At 36.6% G+C, this 15,021-nt stretch overlaps 1 protein-coding gene across 1 annotated transcript in view; it reads left to right on the top strand.

Moving 5' to 3' along the window:
* LOC108691344 (E3 ubiquitin-protein ligase Rnf220-like) overlaps positions 1–15,021 on the top strand; it is a 166,066-nt gene that overhangs the window by 27,262 nt on the left and 123,783 nt on the right. Inside the window, exon 5 of the mRNA XM_018199041.1 lies at positions 14,470–14,607. Within this exon, the coding sequence (XP_018054530.1) occupies positions 14,470–14,607 (138 nt within the window). The remainder of the gene's footprint in view (positions 1–14,469; positions 14,608–15,021) is intronic.

The following is a 15,021-nucleotide window of genomic DNA, read 5'->3' as shown; positions in this document are numbered from 1 at the left end:
TTTTTTTTAAATATATGTATGATATTTTTATTATGACTGAAAATATATAAGATTTAAATCGAGATCATTGTTGTAAATTCAAGAATTAATCAAATCGAATATGTACTCTTTCCTGCATATCAAGAACACAAGTCGCATTAGTCTCTTACAGCTTCTACCAGCATAAAAAGGCTACTTTGTTCAACGATTCAGAAATTCGCGATTGGCGCTAATCGTTTGTACCGGCTTTTAATTATAATTAAATACGTTAGCACTGAGACTTCGAATGACGAGCTCGATAGTTGGAGGTTGCCTCCAATTAGCGGCATACGTCGATAATATAAAGCACTAATGTCGCAGATCGACACCGTATTCCATCGCTGATTATCAGCCCGATGGCAGGCTTCGATCGGTGATCTCCACGCTCTTAATACTCCTGGCGGCCACTTAGCAGCCCGCAGTCCGGTTACTTTGTAGCAGTCGAATCAGCGGCTACAAAACCAACTAACGATCTCGTCGTTCGGTTTAGCGAATAAACTATCGCGGAAACGGCCGGCGGGCATAGCGGCGGCGGCCGTTAAAAACCGGCGGAGTTGATAATTCGATTTAAATATAAGCGCGCGGGCAGCCGGTTGTTTTTAATTTTTCCCGCCGGTTCTGCGGACTGCGCAGGATGATTTTTTTTATGACCGCCGTCGCAGCGGAACTGCGATTTCATTTAATTCACTCGTTTGGGATCCGAACTCTATAGCGAGTCATTAGTGCGTGAGTTAACATCAGAGTTTACAGTTTGGTGCAACGCAGCAACACGCATCGCGTTTGCCCCGCTCCGCATTTTTATACGCCGCGCTTGACTTCGCGTATATAACTCACGTGAATGCATTTGATGTAACTCGACAGAGTGCCAGCCATTTTCCCTCTGAGAATAAGCGCAAAATTATATAGTATACGTATAAAGAATTTCATATTATATATCAACTATTGAAAGCCAATTTTTTATTTTCTGTTTCTTTTAGAGACTACATTTTATTTTGTACGTACTTTTGATATATAATTTTTGTTTCTGATGAATGGGATTCTTAAAAAATTTTTTAAATATTTTTAGTATAGTATAATATAAATTGTAGGAATTCTATTTTGCTACTTTAAAAGCATTTTTTTCATATATTTAATATTCTGTACGGATTATTGTACATCATATTTATTTACTTACTTTAAAAGTTTAAATTTTATTTATTGCCGAGAAATTCTTTCACAAATAGATGCTCGCGTTATCATAGAATTGTTAACGTAAGTACATTTTCTCTGTGAGTCTCCAATCTACTAGTAATCGATTTATCGGACATTTTCCACAAAGGAGGAGCGAAGCAGCTATATTGTTAAGCTCAATTGTACACCTCGTATATTCCGTAAACGTGATGTCGTACGTGGCGTATAATTCGTCGACACGTAACGAGCACACACTTGCTCTCTGCTTTTTTCGTGGCGAATTATCAAGACACCCGGTGCACCAAGTATCCGTGGTATGGAACGTGGCTGCCGACATCGAAACGAACAAGCGCGGTCCCGTGTTCGGAGCGACGGAACAAAACTATCTCATTGTGTGTTAATACACCGCGCCGCTCTTGCTCGTCCGACTCGTGCGGCCTGCAACTACAACACGCGGCGATGGTGCGATGGTGCGATGGTGCAGTCTTAAGTTGTTACTCACATCGCGATCCGCTCGATCGCGAAAACCCATTCCGGCATACGAGGATTATAGTAATGTTCCCATGTTCGTGGTTCCCACGTTTGCTGTGAAAAGTCGAAGAGCATCTCCTATTTCGAAGAAGAACCTTCATTTCGGATGTTCTTAAAATATACATATAATATACATATGAACAGTGGAATATCGTGAAACTTGTCTGACTCTATATTAATACTATCGTTACAAATAGTTTTTATTCTTTGATTATAGATCTCGCATCTCGCGTTCTTTTAGCATCGTGAGACCACACATCTTGAAAATTTTCTCAGTCGTTGTAAATACGTCGACTTTATCCTTACAACGTTGCACTATTAAGATAAGCATGCGTGCCGAAAGAGTTCAGAAACTTCGTTTGCGTAAAGGGTGCATAGAGGCGCGTAAAGTTACGAATGCTAAACCACCTGAGTATTCACTCTCAGTATTTTACGCCTTTTACTCTCGTTAAGAATCTTCTCGTTCCCTCGATCGTCTTCTCGAAGGCCTCATAACTTTTCCACGTGAAATTTAAATCGTTCTCTCTCTGTTAGGAATTCTCTTTGAGTGATTTTTAAAAATTTAAACATCATTTTAACTGAAGGCTTGTAAGAAAGAGAGACAATTGATAGTATTTATATTTTAAAAATAGTGATGTAATATTTTCTACATTTAATACGAACACTGTAAAAAAATCTCATCAAAATCATTTTATATATTAAAATGTTTGTAGTAATTTTTAAAATCTTTTTTCTGTTATTATTACTTTACGTTACGCTTTAAATTTTATTGAGATTGTATATTAGTTTTATATAGTATAAAAAGTTTTAATTTTTTGCAATTGTCAATTAAAATGCTAATAATCTTAAACCGCTTCTGATTCTGATATTTCATATCTTGTTGATACTTGTTTTTGCTTTGCTCAACGAGCTTTTCGGTCGTATTTGCATCTTCTTAAGAACCGCACGAGTCGCGTATCTCTTTAAATATTCAGAACTCGCGAAGCCCATATGGACGATGGTAGACGCGGTTGGGGGAAACGGTAGATTCGATAACGTACGTTGCTCCGACCGATTCGTAGCCACGAGTTTGCGAGGGAAACTAGCGAGGCGGCATCCCTTGTATTCTAAATTACGCGAAAATTCGAGGACCAATTTTCAGCAGCTTAGAGGATTCTCTGTCTTTCTCTCTCTCTCTCTCTCTCTCTCTCTCTCTCTCTCTCTCTCGCAGGTTTCGTCGGCAGTTAGTAGGTATGGGCGGGCCACATATTGGATCATATCGTATCTTCTCACACCCCATGAATAATGCATCTCAAAGGTCGCCCCCTCCTCTGATCTCTACTCTTCTCCGCCTCGATACTCGATCTCACCTGCTCCTTCTTCTCCATTTCTCTCTTTTCTATCTCTCTTTCTTCTTTCCATTTTGCTTTCTCGCTCGCTTCCTCTCGGTGAGAGCCCGAGTCGCGTTCCGAAATCTCTTCGTAATTAAAGCTGCCATATATTTTACTTTAATCGAGAAGATCGGCTGGCTACTATTGGCCGCAACGATTTATCACAACCGGACCCACTCGTCCACTTCTCTTCTCGCTTCTTCACCTCCGCAGAAGATTATAATGCTGAGGATGTATGTACCGACGCAATGTAATTGCGGAACGTTTCTCACGACTTTGCGACTTCTCGCCTCCTGAATCACGGATGCAAACGATGATCTGAAATGTATGTTACTTATTTAAAAAATATCTTTGTGAAAGAGTAATAATTATGAGAAAAATAATAATTTGCTAATTATTACACGTAATATTTAATTATCAAATTTTTTTAGATCGTTTTTTATTTTGCTCTTATTGAACTTGACAGAATCAATATTATTTCATAAATCAAATTATCGTTGCAGGTAGAATGAGGAAAATATACAAACGGAGATCCATTTTTTTTAGTTTATTCAATATGTATTGAAAAACGCATTGCATTTTAACGATTTATTCAGGCAATCAAGTTGGAAGTCGAAACATTGGTTGTAACTCGTTTTTCTTCTCTTTCGCGCGCAAATCGCTTCCAGCCCGCGAAGGCGGAGAGATCCGGTAGCCCTTGAAGCAACAGAAGCAGCAGTCCTGATGTCACAGACTGCGAGATAAATCTTGGATTACCACGCTCCCCTATCCTCCTCCTGGCCTTGCTCCTTGAGTAGTAGCACCTCGGCATCCCGATTCTTCTCCGTCTACGACGTTCACCTCTCTTCCTTTTCCTTCTTCTCTTTTCTCTATTCGTTCTCGCACTCTGCTCGGGGACACAGGCTTAGCACCGTTTTACACTCGGACGAAAAGGACTCGCGAACTACTGTACTCCTGGATTTACAACCTCGAAGACGCTGTTTGGTAGATCGCGCGCGAGAGCTCCGTATTAATGAGCGATTAGAGACATAAATCTGACTTTAACTCTCACCCCATTTTTGTCATGCGCGAATCTTATTATTCTTATCGTGGATTGTTAGTAGACTGCGTGGATGAATATCTCGGAATTATTTTCGTCGCTTCCACACATCTAGAATATATGATACATGGATTGAATGATTGAAGAGATTAAAACTTTTTATTCACGAAAAGAACGATTTTGTTAAAATAATTGCAAAAAATTTCATTTAGTTAGGTACAGAATTGAAAAGAATTTGTCGTGAAATAATTATCTTCTTATTATTATTTTTTTTTTAGGATATATTGTTCTTCGAAAATCACTTTTTTTGCGAATGATGAGAATTGATCCTCATCGAGCGCAAGAGTGTGTGCAAAGGCGAAAAACTGGCGCGTTAAGAGGGAGAAGAGTGAAAGCAACGAGAAACGAGGAACCCTCCTCGTCTTCTCGGTGATCCGCGAGACGCCACGGGAATCGGAGTAGCTCGAGCGAACCCTCTTAAATTAATTACAGGGAAAAGATCCGCGAGCATCCCCCGGCCGAGCCAGCCGCCCTTGCTCCTAGAGGGCAAAGGAGGATACGCGCGCGCGCTCAGCCAAGTGTCTAACGGACGAAAATCTTCGCTAAAGGAGCGGAATGCTCGCCGAAAAAAATTCCTCTCTGTACGCCTCAAACGCCGAGATTTTAAGTAGCCTCCTCTTCTGTGTTTCCCTCCTTTTCCTCCCTCACTTTCTCTTCTCTGTCCTAGAGTGTCCTATCCTTGCTCTTCTATCCCTTAGATATCCTCGTGGATTCTTCAGACTTGGTTTCCTTCAAATTGATTCGGTAAATTTACTCGATGTGTACTGCCTCTTTTGCCGTGCATGCTTAGGGGAAATTAAAAAGTAAGGAAAATTAAAAAGTCGATAAGAAATAGGAGACATCTTGTTTCGCTAATTTGCACGATTTTTGTCATGTCTTTAGAAGATTGAATTAAAAATTAATTTATAATTTAATATTATAGTTTCTTTTGATGTATAATATATAGAAAGAATGTAATTTTTTATATAATTGTAAACGATTGAGATAGCAATAAAGAAAATTAGACAACAATTTAAGACATGAAAACGTTTGGAAACGTTACATATGTGAATACGTGTTCACATATGTAATATCGAATCCGGGGGAACGTACATGTATTATTACCGAAGAACAGATCTCTAAATAGTTGCGAAGTTTCCGGGGCCAACTCGCTAGAAATGCTGCTTGTAACCCGGCTTTATCGCGGATCTCGTATAGAATGGTGGAGAACAAGCTCTACCGGCTAATGCCGGTGTAATCCCATAAGCGGCATAAGTCCCGATGACTGGTCGGAATAATTCCGATAGGCTGTTTCACCCTCTTTGTCGCGTTCGAATTCCTCGTTCCTTTCTACCCCGCAGAGTTTTGCCATCCCCAACTGAGCTTACTGTTCGCCAAGAAATAAAATCATAGGATTTCGCTTAACCTTTCGTTTGATTAGCCAATTACTTCTTAAAAAGATTTTTTTAATCTTTCCAAATATTTTGCATCGTCTTAACATTGCGAACGTAAAATGTGTTACGAAATTCTTTCATTACTTAAGAAACTTAGGAAGTTAAACGCACATTAAATTTTACATAATTGAATATTGGCTAGAACGTTACGTGATATTAAATATCGAATATTGGATGTTGAATGCTGCCATTAGAATATTAGAATAAATGAATTTTTTTTATATACATAATGAACGAATGCTCTCGATGAATATTACTTTTAGTACTTATTTTTCATATTACGTTACAAATATCGATATCGAGAATTGAGAATATTAACAATAAAAAAATAATTCACGCTTTTTGTGATCGAAATATCGATAGTGGAAACTTTGACGCGATGGAGAGATAATCTGTGTGTGTGTTCTTAATATGGCTTCTCTTCTCCAATTACTCGATCTCGTCGTTTGTTGATTCAATCTCACGATTTATACGTGTACATAGTAGCGTTGTTTGCTTTTTTCTCATTCGCGTCGCACCCATATTTGGTTTTCTTTTTCAAAATCGAAATTCCAAAGCAATTGTCTTTATTGCGAGATATTGCTTTTGACTATTTATCGTACAATTTTGCGATACGCGGACATGCACTGAATATTAAATTTTCGTACTGGTTTTTATCGACTTGTCCGCTATCCTGTTCAATATTGAATACGGAATTAAACAACCTGCTTTTATATGTTGCATTCTCTATGATATGTACAATATTATTTATAAAATTCTCTCCATATAGCAGCGAGAATTACATAATCCATTCTGAAACATAAAATATTTTATATCTTAAAAATATTAAATATAATCAAATAAAGCATTTATATGATTGCACGCATATGATAATAAATCTATTTCTACTTTATAAATAAAAATGATTATCAACGTTCTAAAATTTCTGTTATATTTTGCATTACGAATGTAAAGTTGTTAATGAAATATAATTAAAATTTAAGGCAGAGGAGAGCATCGGAGCTTTGCCAACGACCGCGTAAATCGTAATGAGATCAAGAGATCGCGTGAAACACGGGTGCTATTAGCGTCAGGCCAGGGAAGCCGCTAGATCACCAGGATCTTGAAGAACTCGCGGGGAACTGAGGACAGATCGTAAAACAACCGACGCGGTGTTGGCGCGACAGAAGTAGAAAATACAAGCGAAGTGGAACACAGGCGAGCTGTGTTCTCTTTTGCATTAAACGCGCATTCCGTGCCGAACGATTAAGACTTAAGAGAAACCGCTGTCCCTTGCACACAGTATAAACGCACGAAGACACGAATGAATGTCCTTATTGTCTCTTACCGTGAGAATCCCAGACACGCGCAAATCTGATATAATTAAAAACAACGATTAAATAAACGATACGCGCCGCGCAAACCGCGTTCTCGCGATTCTTACCCCCGCGAACCATCCGCTATTTTACATCCATTTCCATAGATGACGTCAGTTACGCTCAATAAAAAAATCGTTTTTAATTTTGACGAAATATCAATATTTGAATTTTATCAATAGTCTTAGTTAATAATTTTAAGATCTTCAAATTTTACAATTTTGATATCTTGATGATATTAGAGGATCGAACTCTTAAAATCTTGGAATCTTCGCACCGTAATATACTATTACAGATTTTATAACTCATTTTGAGTTCCAAAAGTGCATATATACTTTTTGAAAGTAAGTTCAGTCACAGAAAGCAGACCTGGTAACCAACGGTTTAGGAAACTTGAAGACCACTTATAAGGAGTGACCTGTTTTTACTCGCCACATCGCGAAATTTGCACGTCGAGTGTCTCTAAGATGATGCTGAGATAGCGAGAGGGAAGCCCCGCGTGTCGCGCAAGCCGGATGCTAAACCGCACTTTACTCAATGGGGTGTACATAGGTCGGGAGCGTAATAACGGGCGAAAGCATTATATAGATGCTACGATGGAGAACGTGAACGACGATGGGGTACCCCGTTACCCACTCTGTATGAAATATCAACCACCGTGAAACTTGAACGCCCTGAGAAACTTCGGACGTTCTCTCTGGCGGCTCTCGCTCGATTGACGATCCGGCCCGAACATGCGGGAGGACGAAAAATCTCGGGAATCTTCACCGAAAAGAGCGTATAAACTCGTTGACCAGATATGGCGAGCGAAGAAGACCAACATCGCGAACTATGCGCGATTACACATCAGACTCGGGCGCGGCGTTGCTTTACGAAAAGTTACGAAATTAATAAAGACTGCCGAGATAAGTTTCTCGGAGAATCGACCGCGGTTGCACATTTCAAGGATGTAGGGAGATAAAAAAAACATCGCTTATTAATTATTCTCGCAAAATTTATTGCTTTCGTCGGAAGTTGTGCATTGAATTATCAGGCGATGAGATCGTATAATAATCTAATAAGAAATTAATATTTTCGCATCGCAATAAAATATCATTACTTTTTGTTATCAAAAATAGAATTGAATATCAAGGATATTATATTATAAAATATTTTATGCAATATATACGTTGCATCTCACCTTATATTCAATTGTATATTTAATCTAAGAGAGGATATGAAATAATAAAATCATAATTCAGAATGTGATATGATTTATTTTTCATTGCATGACACGATTTTTTATTCTCTCTAATATTTGGGTGATGAATTTATTTTTATATTATCTATGACATTCCCGTAGATCGAGTTATTTAGAAAATTGTCATCCTTGATTATTAAACTAATAATTGAATTGGACGATTCGAGACTCGCCGCTATTTATGTTCCCGTTTCAATCGGTGGACTTCCGCTGTGGGATAATACGGTTAACCGCGTTAGCCATTAGTCTTTCCACAATCGATACACGCCGGCTGCTACATTGGAAATCAATGTCGATTATCACGCCCTGACTCCCTGCCGTCTCTGTCCCTCTATCTCCATCTTGTCCTTTTTATCTCTCTTTAATCTCTCCTCTTCGTCTCTCAGATACAAATTTTATTTTTACATAATATGTATGGCATACATATGATTTATTATTGCATGTTGCATAATTTGTAAATGTAATTTGTTATCATCAAATCTTGATAGGGATTTAATTATTTGTATCGATAATTTTCAAGGTATATTCTTTTATCCGTTTAATGTTAAATAATATTGAATAATATTATTAAAAGTTAAATCAGTACTAAATTAACGAATTCTGAAATCTAATATATAATTTTATACGAAAATTCCAAATAAAATTTTTTTATCATATATTTAAATAAATTGGAGAGTCATATTTCTTTGTTGATTATTGATAATTGAGTTAATATTATTGAACATACAATTTTCGGTTATGCGGGTTAATTAATAAGATTCAACAAGTTTATAGGTATAGGATTACACAATTTTTTGGAATTATGTATAACATTGCAAGGATTAGCTTCAATAATCGCGATTATTTTGGAGAAACTTGCTCTTTTTTTTCTTGTTCTACCTCGATTCTCCCAACTTGTCTCACGTCTTGTGCGTCATATCGTCAGTTTGACATCGTTGTCTAACAGGATCTCACGCCGAGTACTGAGCCGGTTAACTCGCTGCAACCCAATCCACTCTCTCCCGTTTCAGTCTTAAGTCTTCTCACTCTTACCCTTCTCATTTTCCTGTTTTTTTCGCAGCTTACTAGTCGCGTTCTTTTATGCATCTCGAGATGAGTTTTTGTCACATGCGTTATCTTGATTAACTAATATAAGGATAAGTAACTTACGCCCATTTCTATACCAGTGTTCAATTTTAATCTTAGTTCAATTAATTCTTCATTTTTTTCTATTTACAAAAAGAGCAAGTTAAACCGAAGTTTATGTTAATTTACATTGGTGGAAACGGATATTAAAGATACTAGCTACATATTTTGTCTTGAATAATTAAAATAATAGAAGATTTTTAATTATTCTTGACTTATGTTAGTTCTACCATTCGTTTCTTACGAATGATTATTTTTATCATCACGTGGAAACATAATTTATGCCTCTTTTTTCATCCAGAATATAATCATCAAAAATATACAGCATGTAAATTTGCTTTCACCGTCGCTTCGTGTTGCGTTGAGGGAAAAGGGTAGGCGCGCACTCGACACGCAGCGCAAACATGCAGGGAGGTTGTCTGTCGTCGGACCCCGCGTTCGATCTCGGTGATGAATTATTCAGGGTGTCTTGATCCGGTCGGCCGACCGACAGACGGATTCCGGTTCGCTCGATCGCCGTGATGCTCTGCGATTTTTTCCCGGCCCTTCTCCTTCAGCCGCTCTTACCGGATCTTCCTTCTTGTGAGCGGCCAGATTAAGATCGCAGGGATCGGCTGTCAGCTGCGACGATGTCGATTCATCGGTAATCGTACGACTCCTGGACTCGTCTTGCGCGCCATGTACGGCAGTCGTTGCATCTTCGCTTCTTCATTCATGCACGGTTCCATCATTCCCGATCGATGTCGATCCACTAGGTAGACAAGTAGAGACACTTCGAGTCAGAGCTCCGGTCAAGCTTAACCGCGATGCGTAACCATATTCGCAGTTGCGCTGTTGTAGTAGTTAGACGTTATGTGGACATTGAATGCATTCCAAGATCACTTCAGACATCAGATTTTGAAAATAAAGTCCCGCAAATCCCGAATATGTGGAGTTTCCGATGACTATCTATAATTTTACTTTAAGACAATATTTAATTATATATGAGAAGGAAGAACTTGTTTTTATATCATAAAATTTAGAGAGCAGTCAAAGTCTCATTACAAATGAAGCATTTGATTGATCAGAAGAAAGAATTTTACTAATTGATCAATTAAAATGTGTTTCAAAACATTTGTAGCATTACATTGATCGTATAGAAAAAAATACTAAATTTTAATAAATCATTTATTCGAATAGTGCCAACTAAATATTTATTAAAATATATTTATTCGGTAAAAACATTAATTTGATTTAATAATCATTTGTTTTTATTAAGTGAATATTTACTAGTACGTAAATGTTTAATTGGCACTATTCAAATAAATATTTATTTAAATTTAAGATATTTTTCTCAATGTGTTCTAAGTATTTGTTGTTGCTTGTCTCTTGAAATAATCTCTTTGTCAGCAATATTTGTACTAACTGAGAAGCAATATATAGTTTTTTATTTTAGAAATTTCTACAGTGTTCAAGAATTATATTGAGCCAGTTAATTTATACGTAATATTATTTTATCCTACTTTGAAAAAAATCACATGAGCGTCTTGCAATGAGTAGATAAAACTTTCGCCAAGTCGTAAGAGAGGACGTAAATGGTGCGTTGTACGCGGCGGGTGATGCTGATTCCCGATTATCTTCAAGTTGACGATTTCCACGCTTGTAATTGGCGAGACGAACCTTTCGGCTGTGAAGCCGAGCATGCACAGTAGTCCCGCATGAGGATTAACGTTAACAAAGTCCGCGGCTTTCATCACGGACCGACTTGACTCGCGCGGCTTAAACGAGCCAATTCGTTGCGCTATACACCTGACTTCGTCTACGGGGTGTCCATAAAATTTCTATTTTTTTTCATATTTTTTTAGAAAATACAATATAATGATATACCTACAATATAATTTTTATGTTATTAAATTTCTACTATATTTTGATAAAGATGTAATTAATAATATTAATTACTGTTATATTAATATCTTTTTAGTATAATTCAAAATGTATTAAATATAAAGAGAGATTTAGAAAACAAAATACAGGATTGACGATTTAAAATGTCATTTTTTTTAATATAAAATTTAATTAATTATTACCATTGATTTTTTGCATTACGTTCTTTATTTCCTGTAGGTATAGTATATTTATGGATTTATTCATCAACTGCAATTGTATGGTAGTTCATAAATTTTCACCATTTTCCAATCACTCGTTCGCAAGACTTCCATTATGAACTCGTCGAAATTACATGATTTTCGAAAGCGACGTGAACGCGACGGATAATACTCGATCATGCTGCATCGTGCTCGACGTGGGTGGAAGTTTTTCGGCCGTCAATGCGGATCATCGAGCGCGATCATTTCGCGAACGCGCAACCGAATGACGATCGATCGGCGTGGAATGACGCGCGTCACCTTTTTCGAGGTGCTCGTTGGTCCGTCATCGTTCGTGACGTAGAAACCCGCAGCTGCTTGTCGTCGTTCGTTTATTTGACGAGCTCGACTGAACGAGCGGAGGGAGAAAGAGAATTAACGTTATGGCATTAACCCTTTCGATATCAAACAATGCGATTTATACACGTAATGCACATTATTAAAAGTTATTTCTATACTACTCCTATACTACTATACTTTCACAAAAGGGAAATTATTTGGAAAAATTTCAATGTATAGGAAATTCTGTGAATTTTTAAAAAGCTAACTGAAAAAGTAACTCTTTCAAAACAAGTTTAACTCAAACAAGCTTAACCTTTTGCTACAGCAATGGGTCATTTAGATCCGAAAATATTAGATAATTGATATAACACGATAGGTAGCAACCATGAGGTTCTTTGTAGATAAACAATTTTGTTGGTATAAAAGATCTTTCTCTATTAATCATCATAAGACAAGGGTCCACTTTTGTACTTTAAATAGGACGCTTTAGAATTTAGATGTATAATCTTCGTAACTGTATACTGAAAAAAATATATTAAATTTTAACAAATGTTAGTATCAACTAAATATTTGCTAAACATATATTTATTTGATATATAAGACTCATTAATTTAATATCTCTTTTATCGATAAATATTTATTTATTTAATTAGATAGTAATAGATACTATTTAAACAAATATTTATTAAAACTTAGTAAATTTTTTTCTATATCGGTAATTATAACATTCAGTGAAAAAATAATTCTGAAACACAACGAGGAAAGGAAACACAATATAAATTATAAATTTGTATAAATTATACACCTTTTCTGCTGGCGAATAATGTTTACCATTATCCGTGGACACCCGTTACACATCTACGTTCGTAGGCATCTAAAGGTTGGCGGCTTCCCCTCACGCGCGTCTTTTAAGGTTCTTTTCGCCGCCTAATTGTATCGGGTGTCTTAATCAGCGTGTAAGCTACTAAGGCCACAAGGCTAAAAGTGAACGAGAAAGAGAGGAGAAGGAACCCACCTCCGCATGGTAAGCCACCGTTCTGCATCTCAAAGGCGCAATTTAAAAAGTATGTTAAGTCGCCGCCATTATGCTCGATGTACTTATCCATCTTGAGATCCCGTCAGACATGAATTTAGATTATGGCTCGGTATTGTGCGCCTCTTTCCCTTCTCTCTTTTATAAAATTCGAATAGAACCTGGAAGCTACTCTTAGCACATCTCACTCTTTCGAAAGACAAAGAACAGTTTTTTGCTCAAGCCTGCCATAAAACCAGAATAATGTTGAACAAATTTGTTAAGGTCTTTAATTTATTTATTTTTTCCGAAGAATTGGCTTTTTTGCTTATATACTATTATGAATATCTGTATTATAAAATTCTGTATTATAAAAAATTACGTAAATAGAATTTCTGTTAGCTGATTGTGTATTTATTATAACTTAAATTGAAAATAATTTTTTCACAACATTCTTGTAATCAGGATTTAATTTATTGTTGAAAACTTTAATTTTTTTTTTTTCATGTAAATCTTTTTTCTTTTTCATACTCATATATAATTTCTATGATAAAAAATTCTAACGTTTAATTTTGAAATATATTTGAAATTAAAATCTAATGAAATTTTTTATTATCTGATATTCAAATATCGATTCATCGGAATATGAATTTCGATAGGCAGAGAAGAAGGGACAGAAATGTATAGGCGATCACACGGGGAGTTAAAGGGGGTTGTCGACGGTCGACAGGTCGGCACGTGCTGAATGTACACTAAAAAGCAATAAACTCCTTCGGGAACTTATCTCGTAATGACAACGCGTAATATCTACATGGGATCATAATAAAGCCTCCGGAGGCAAAACGACGAGGGCCTTTGAGGGCATATTGGTGCTCCACCTTTTGATCCTGCTCGCTAATTCGCTTCGTATATTTAGGGATGTACGAGTCGCACGAGTATGACGCGTAATTGAATCGAGCAAGCGGAAAGTTTTATGAACCTTTTGAGAACTTAGTGATAGAACTTAGATTGATAATTGAAAACTATGGATTTCAAAACATTAAATTTAAAAAGTATATTTGATAGAGAATTATTATAAATATTATTATAAATATTAATTAATTGATGTATTAGTAATTTCATGAAGATTTAATTAATTATTCTATCGGCTTAAATAACTAATTACGTTCGCAAATTAATGCATGACATGATAACATCTTTTACTAAAGACGTAAATGCGAAATAATTTTTATTTTCTCTCAATTGTGTTTTTCAATTATCTCTTCCAACCTTTTCTATTTTTATTAATATTTTAAAATTTAATGTACTCATTTTTTCATCTTATTGCACGACTTTTTCTATACGTAGTACGTACTTAGTTTTATTATTCATTGATTATTATTAATTTTATTACTAAATCATGTGTCACACAACAAATAACAATAATTTAATTATATATTTTGGTCTTAAATATTCATTGGATATATATTGGGGAAATCTCATTAAAGACTCCATTAATTGAAAATGATAATATCCGAACGAAGGACTTCTCGGAACTTTCAGGTTTCAAGAAAAGATCTATTTATTCCACCGTCAATCGCGGTGCCTACCTGAAAGTGTTGTCGGGTATCTTCCGCTGTGCATGATAAACTCTTGTTAATTGATAATTTTGTGTCTGCTTATCTTAATAAGATGACGATGACTGATGCCACTGTTATATGGGTGATTTTAGTGGGGCCTGTGTTCGGGGGCCGATGCGGCGCGGAGGCGCTCGGTCTGGGGCTGGGGCTGTCGCCGGGCCCGGCCTACAGGTTCGCTCTGCCCCCGGGACTCGCTGCCAAGACCACCCGCTGCCTTGTATTCGACCAAGGTAGGCCTACCAGCCATCTTCATTGCCGCGGCAGTCATATCTTTGACCCTTTCGTGTTTGTATTTGTTTGGATTCTTTTCCCATTGAGAGAAAGGATTTTGTTAATCCAACCACCAGTACTTTTAACCAGTGATCCGTAAATATGTGACAACAAATTTTGTTGTTGTGTTTGCTGTTAGTCTACTATACCAATTATCACAGAACAACAGAAGCGAATTATATAGAATCTAACCTATCTTTTAAATAGACTTTAGGCTCGTTTACATAGAACTCGTAGATGATCGTGGAATCTTAAGTCGTAGAAAACTGATCAAGCACAGTCAAATGTAGGGAGACTACTTGATTAGAATTGGTCAATTTCTTATCATTTGGGATCCTGCAATCGTTTATGATTTTTATTTATATATATATATA

Source organism: Atta colombica, unplaced genomic scaffold (assembly GCF_001594045.1).
Source record: "Atta colombica isolate Treedump-2 unplaced genomic scaffold, Acol1.0 scaffold46, whole genome shotgun sequence".
Lineage (NCBI taxonomy): Eukaryota > Metazoa > Arthropoda > Insecta > Hymenoptera > Formicidae > Atta > Atta colombica.
This window is presented reverse-complemented; position numbering and strand designations above follow the sequence as displayed.